General features: G+C 37.8%; 1 protein-coding gene across 1 annotated transcript in view; it reads right to left on the bottom strand.

The window, feature by feature from the left end:
* Positions 1–353: 353 nt before the first annotated feature.
* LOC143291295 (tetraspanin-8-like) overlaps positions 354–7,376 on the bottom strand; it is a 39,713-nt gene continuing 32,690 nt past the window's right edge. Inside the window, exon 9 of the mRNA XM_076601144.1 lies at positions 354–5,844. Coding sequence (XP_076457259.1) covers positions 5,797–5,844 — 48 coding nt within the window. The 3' untranslated portion in view covers positions 354–5,796. The remainder of the gene's footprint in view (positions 5,845–7,376) is intronic.

The following is a 7,376-nucleotide window of genomic DNA, read 5'->3' as shown; positions in this document are numbered from 1 at the left end:
CTGACCTCAGCCCCTTTAATCTTCAATGTACCAAATGATTTGCCTCAATATTATGGTGTCATGTGTGTTACCGTGTGGGATATGTTGTAGTAAGCTTCGTTTATAAACGTGCTGTACACCGTGTGGTGGTTGCTGGTTGGTTTTCTTTCTGTGCCTGAAGGTTTGATGTGTTATAACAATGCATGTCTCGCTAAAGCTCTCCATGAAAGGATGGCGTTTGTGTCTGTGTCTCTGACAGAAAGGGAGGGGTATAGAGTGTGCTATGAGCAGGCATGTGAAACGTGTCACACACACACACACACACACACACATCTGAAAATACGAAAACACATTCAAAAAAACAAAAGAAAAAATGTCATATCAGTATGTTTATTGGTATCAACAAGTAAAAATAAGAAGGCTTGGTATAATTATGTAGGCAGCATACATTGTAATCAATAGAATTACACGTTGACAAATCATCGGATACATACACTAACAAGACCAAATGAAACACAAACAAGGGGTATCATTTTCGCGTCTTATCTATTTGACACCAGGTAACGTGGTCCGCAAAGAGTTAATTAACAATCTGGCCAGCCGATACGTTAAGTTGGATCAGATAGTTGTGTTGAAAGAGTTAATCTGTCTGGTTGGTTTTTCTTCGCAAAGTGTTCCTCTGACTGATTTTAGATCACTGGCTAGATTTACAGACCGTTTGCTAGTTGGCTTGTGTGATTCAAGACATTTCACTGATCTGCAATCTGACTGGTTGTAAAGAATTGGTCGAAGAGAAGGCGATGATCTGTTCCAAGGGAGAATAGGACAGCCTATTCTGTGAGGAACGTAGTTGTCTCCCTTGTGCATGTGGAAATTGGGATTTTGTTGCATGAATGAATGTGTGTGTGTACGCGCGCGCGTGCGATTGTATGTGCTATTCCTTTAATGTCAGTTAATGAATTATTTTATTTTACTTTTCAACGTAAACGCCAAAATGCCCTTTTCAGTTCTGGACGACAGAATTCCACTTGAATGCGTTGAATAGAGCTAAACAATTTCATTTGATCGCATTGGTTGCAGCTAAATTCCATTTCACTGCATCTGTTACAATCGTTTTTGCTACTATAATGATTTTTGATCCGGCAGTTAGATCTGCTCGTTTAATGGTCAAGATAGGTGAGAAATAAATGGTCGCCGAAATGCTGTGTGTGTGTGTGTGTGTGTGTGTGTGAAAATGCCTTGGAAAAGTGGTAGCTATCCCCCAAATTTTGCACCTTCAGCATTCTAGCTTTTTAGCTGCCAGAGTTACAATCGACACATCACCAACAACAAGCATACACACACCAAAAAAAGTCCCATATCGCGATTTTTGTTGATCAAAATTCCGCTCAGTTGCATGTATTTCTTGTCCAACACGAAAGTAAAATAAAACAAAATAGAAATAATGATGGTTAAAAAAATACAGAAAAAAGATGAGGCACTCTAGTATTTTCTATCAAGGCAGTAGTCATCATAAGAAAAAAAGAAAACGTCACATAGACTTTGTTAATTTTCCCTGCAAAGGCCCCAATCTAAATCTACGTTGAGCCAATCGGTGGATTCTTCTTTGGCACTTGTATCATAAATAGGCCTTTTCTTACCCCTGCAAGGCCCAGTTATTTCCTGGGGCTCTGTTAAGGTTGAAAAAAAAAACGAAAAAAAAAACAAAAAAAACACCAACCGATTCTGAATTTTGTCCCCCATTTTCGTGTATCTTCATTCGAACGCGACGTCCAATGAGCAAGTTCATTGGCTCTCTCAGACTGAAAGAAAATATACATATCATACTTCGATTTGTGTGTGTGTGTGTGTGTGTGTGAAAACGTGTGTGTGTGTGTGAGTGTCACAGTGTGTGTGTGTGTGTGTGTGTGTGTGTGTGTGTGTGTGTGTGTGTGCCACGGTGTTTATTCTTGTTGTATTTTGTGTCTTAGAGAAAAAAAAAATAAAGCAAAAAAAAAATTTAACAACAGGAAGCCATGACAGGCAAATTGCAGAAAAGCAATGGGAACAGTAGGTGTAGTAGATAAGTTACAGGTCGACAGCACACGAACACCACACTGACTGTTCTGTTATTGTTAGTGCTGAGCCCGAGATGATGACAGCTCCTCAATAACAATGGCGAGGCCTGGCTAATTAATTAACTAACTAACGTTTGGTATCGGCGTCTCTTTGCCTTTCGCTCCCCGTGAATTTTGCCTGCTGAGAGTTCGTGCACAGCGTTTCGCATACACCGTGTGATTTTGGTCACAGCTGTACAAATATAATCCGTCTGTCTGTCTGTCTGTCTGAACAGTAGTATTGTGTTTTGACTTGCTTCTGTGTGTGTGTGTGTGTGTGTGTGTGTGTGTACTTGCATGTGTTCTTTTAGTGTGTGTGTGTGTGTGTGTGTGTGTACTTGCATGTGTTCTTTTAGTGTGTGTGTGTGTACTTGCATGTGTTCTTTTAGTGTGTGTGTGTGTGTGTGTGTGTGTGTGTGTTCTTTTATTTATTTTCCTCCTTGAAGTCACACCATTTAGAGGACTTTTACTTCTTCTTCTTCTTCTCCGTTCGTGGGCTGCAACTACTACGTTCACTCGTATGTACACGAGGGGGCTTTTATGTGTATGACCGTTATTACCACGCCATGTAGGCAGCCATACTCCGTTTTCTGGTGGGTTTTTTTGTGGGGGGGGGGGTTTGTGGGGGGGGGGGGGTTTACGGACGAAAGAGGACTTTTACGAAAGCAGTTCACAAGTTGTTTGTTGTTGATGTTTTGTTGGTTGTTTTTTTTTTTTTTATTCTCCTCTATCGATACCTGGTATCAAAAAAGAAAAAAAAAATGAAGCGAATCAATCTCTTTTACGTTTCATTTGCCTTGTCGCTGAACGTTCCCCCTAGTTCGGAATAGTGTATGTTGGTCACTTTCTGTGTGACCACGAGCACTGGTCACCACCACAAGTGGACAGTTGTACAGCACGTGACACAAAAGGCAAAGAGTACAAAGCACAAAAAAAAAAAAAAAAAAAAAAAAGCTCATTCCCACTCAACAGCGAGCAGTATATGATGATCGTCAATACATTCAACATTGATATGCATGTCTGAAATACGCCAAAATCTAATCAAACGCGGAGGAGAAACAAGAAGAAAAAAACCTTCACAAAATAAACGATTCGCCGAAAATCGTGTAGCATTCGAAGGCAACTGTTCAAAATGTCCTTGAGTATAAAAACTTGTATTAAAAAAAAATAAATAAAAAAAAGGCTAACAAAACAAAAACGAAAAACAAAAAAACTTTATTAAAAAAAAACCCAAAAAACATCAAGGAATTCACCAAAAACTGAAAAGAAGAAATAAGAGGTTTTGGGTTGTTCTTTTTTTCTTTTCTTTTTTTTAAAGAAGAAAAAAGAACGATTTTGCTAATAAGAATTAAGGTATTATGTAAAAAAAAAAATAATAATAATAAATTAAATCAAATTAAAAAAAAGGGGCAAGTGGTCAAATGTTCTGATGACTAAAACATGTGAAAATATCCCATGGCAGATTATGATAGAATGAACACAAAGTAATCCAACTTCGCTTGACATGAACTGTTCCAGTCTGATTGTTGTTAAAAAATTATTTTAAAAATATATATATTAAAAAAATGAAATAAAATAAAATAAAAAAACCAGTGTCCGTGCGTTGGTCGTATGATGATTGCTTGCTGAGTGTGTGTGTGTGTCTGTGTGTGTGTGTGTGTCTGTGTGTTTGTGTATGTGTGTGTGTGTGTGTGTGTGTGTGTGTGTGTGTGTGTGTGTTTGTGTGTGTGTGTGTGTGTGTGTATGTATGTGTGTGTGTATGTTTGTGTGTGTGTGTGCATTTATACTCGCCTGCCTCTGCATATCTCTTGTAGGATGTTACGTGCATCAAAAATGAAAGCAAAAGAAAAAAAAAAGGATTTCAAGCATGTAAAGAAAAACAAAACAAAACAAAAAAAGCTTCTTCTTTTGTGTACCGTTTACCACTGATTCGCAAGCGATGTCCACAGACAGACAGATAAAATCCAATATAACAAGATTTTTTTAAAAAATGAAAGAATATAGAATGAAATAACCCGACAGCAAAACAAAACAAACAAACAAAATAAAGAAGTCCACAAGCTCACCATTGACCACAGTTAACTTTGGACTGAGGTCCAAACACGTGAAACAGTCCGAAGACGTACTGTAAGAAATGTGGACAGTATGGCTGGGTTGGATACAACAACATGCGCGAAGGGCACTTTTTTTTCTTTTCTTTTTTTTTCTCGGTTATACAAATAAAGAAAGAATACTTTTTTTCTGAGTGATTAAAGCTTGGTTTAGTCACAAGATTTCATACAAAAAGAAAGGATTTCTGATGAAAAAAAAAAGCAAAACAAAAGAAGACATGGTGGAGTCTACATTATCATTGTACTGTCAGCTGATCTGTGATTTTTTTTTCTACGTCAATCATAAACATTTCATTCACCTCTAAGATGGGTATATTTATAGAAGACAACATGCACTACACGGAGAGGAAAAAAAAGATACACTGGTCTACCGATGTAGATGAATTTAAACCGGAGTCAACCTGTATTTGGTGCAGCTTCGGAAAAAGAACACACAAAAAAAAAGCAAACAAAAAAACAATGGCATATCCAAAACAGCAAAAACAATAACTGTCATTTTCATCATACAATAACTACTATCATATGGCTGAAAGGAACATAAACTACGTATAAAAACAAACTTCTAAAAGTAACCTGCACAGGGTAGCTTTGGATCGTGCAGTAAGTCAGTAGGGGAAACCGGGGCAAGTTCAATCTTGAGAAATGAATAAAGAAGAAACAGGCCTTTTTCGCTCCACAGCCGTTTCCTTTGTGGGCGTCTCTGTCAAATGTCCATCATGTTCGACGGCAAAACAAAATCATGATGATAACACAAGCAAAAATACAGACACGCTAGTTTGCTAGTTTTAACTAGAAAACATTGAGTTTGATCAGATACATATCACTGGCTCAGACCCTGGAATACACAACTTGCCACAATCTACCCTATGGATTCAACACTATCAGTGGTTATGCAGCGTGCAAGTAGTTTTGGCGATTCCGCGATGGAATCAAGCCGGGAGAAAAAAAAAGAGACATATAAAGATAAACAAAAGGATGTTTACGATACAAATACAAATGCGAAAAACTTAGGATTACACATGTAAAAAATACCATGAAAGGAATGTTTCTGAATGATTTTATACCCATGACAACACGCATAAACAAACCCACAAAAATAACAACAACAATGAACACACACTTTCATGAAAATTCCAGGATTCATCTCCCTTAACCGCTCAACTTACAGAATTCTTCTTCTAACAGCCTGCCTGCAAACATTTATTGTAAACTATGTGTCAGCACATACAGATACCTCTGTCTAGCCCCCCACTCCCAACACCCTTTCAATAGATTTTTTTTTTAATTAAAAAAAACAACTACACCCACCCCATATACCCGCGCGTCCAAAACCATGAATAGACGTTGTTTGTATATCATTATTCATGTAAGTCTATACATTTTTTTATGGGTCATTCATCCATGCTCTTGGGTGTAGTAGGGTGGGGGAAATGAAGAAGAAGAAAAAACGAGAGAGAGAGAGAGGAAGAGAGACAGAGAGAGAGGAAGAGAGACAGAGAGAGAGGAAGAGAGAGAGAGAGAGAGAGTGCGAAGTGGCGGAGAAAGAAATGAAAGTGAACCAAAGACGAAGCCTTGGGTGACTCTCTGTGTGTCTGCCCTTCTGTCCAGGGTTATTCAATGGCCCGGTACAGGCAGCATGCGAAGACCACAGCGAAAATCTGTAAGCAACACACATAGAGGAAAACATGACAGACTTAGGGACGTGTGTGTGTGTGTGTGTGTGTGTGTGTGTGTGTGTGTGTGTGTGTGTGTTTGTGTAGAAGGGTGAGGAGGGGAGCGCGTATGTGTACGTGCATGTGTGTGTGTGTGTGTGCGTGTGTGTGTGTGTGTGTGATCTCTCTCTCTCTCTCTCTCTCTCTCTCTCTGAGGAAAAATTATATCAATTTGATATTTCCTAGGAACAAATATTGTTTTTCAAAGGCGATAACTAACAATATTGTGAGCGTTCACACAGACACGCGCGCGCACCCCATTTTCAGAAAGAATGTGGTCCTCAAGAAGCAGAAACTATAAAAGATAAAATAAAATAAAAAAAGAAGAAGAAAATATAATTTAGATATCACAGTTCGGTTCCTAGCGTCTATAACTGAACAAGTATACAAATAACAGATCTTACACAATCATAACAATAATCATCATCATCATCATCATCATCATCATCATCATCATCATCATCATCATCATCATCGTCGTCGTCGTCGTCGTCGTCATGATAATTATCATGAACACTGCTGACGTGATGAACTGCTTCCCCCCACCCTCCCCCTTTCAACCCCATCAGGGTTGGGTTTCACAAACCAATCTTTGTAGCGCTGCGTTCGCTCAGCGTTAAGAATGCTTTAATTTAAGTCTGTGCTGTGAGTTAAAAGAAAGGAAACCCACAACTGCTAAATGGTTAAAAGAATAGGTAAAATCCCGCTGGTAAAGAGTTAAAGGAAAAAAAGAAAAACAAACAATTGTAAAGAGGTTTTTGTTTTGTTTTGTTTTTAATTTAAAAACACCCTGGGTTGTAAAGAGTTAAAAGAAAGGAAACCCACGACTGCTAAAAGGCTGAAAGAAAAGGTAAAATAACGGTGGTAAAGAGTTAAAAGAAAAAATGAAATCCCAGTGGTAAAGAGTTAAAAGAAATGAGAAATCCATGTGGTAAAGAGTTCAATGAAAAAAAAAAAGAAATCCCGGCGGTAAAGAGTTAAATGGAAAAAAAGAAATCCCGGTGGAAAAGAGTTAAATGGAAAAAAAGAGAAATCCCGGTGGTAAAGAGTTAAATGGAAAAAAAGAGAAATCCCGGTGGTAAAGAGTTAAATGGAAAAAAAGAGAAATCCCGGTGGTAAAGAGTTAAATGGAAAAAAAGATAAATCCCGGTGGTAAAGAGTTAAATGAAAACAAAATCCCGGTTGTAAAGAGTTAAATGGAAAAAAAAGAAATCCCGGTAGTAAAGAGTTAAATGGAAAAAAAGATAAATCCCGGTAGTAAAGAGTTAAATGGAAAAAAAGATAAATCCCGGTAGTAAAGAGTTAAATGGAAAAAAAGATAAATCCCGGTAGTAAAGAGTTAAATGGAAAAAAAGATAAATCCCGGTAGTAAAGAGTTAAATGGAAAAAAAGATAAACCCCGGTGGTAAAGAGTTAAATGGAAAAAAAGATAAATCCCGGTAGTAAAGAGTTAAATGGAAAAAAAAGATAAATCCCGG

This window comes from Babylonia areolata, chromosome 16 (assembly GCF_041734735.1).
Source record: "Babylonia areolata isolate BAREFJ2019XMU chromosome 16, ASM4173473v1, whole genome shotgun sequence".
In the NCBI taxonomy this organism is placed as follows: domain Eukaryota; kingdom Metazoa; phylum Mollusca; class Gastropoda; order Neogastropoda; family Buccinidae; genus Babylonia; species Babylonia areolata.
The sequence above is the reverse complement of the archived record's forward strand: the minus strand, read 5'-3'. Positions and strand labels throughout refer to the sequence as shown.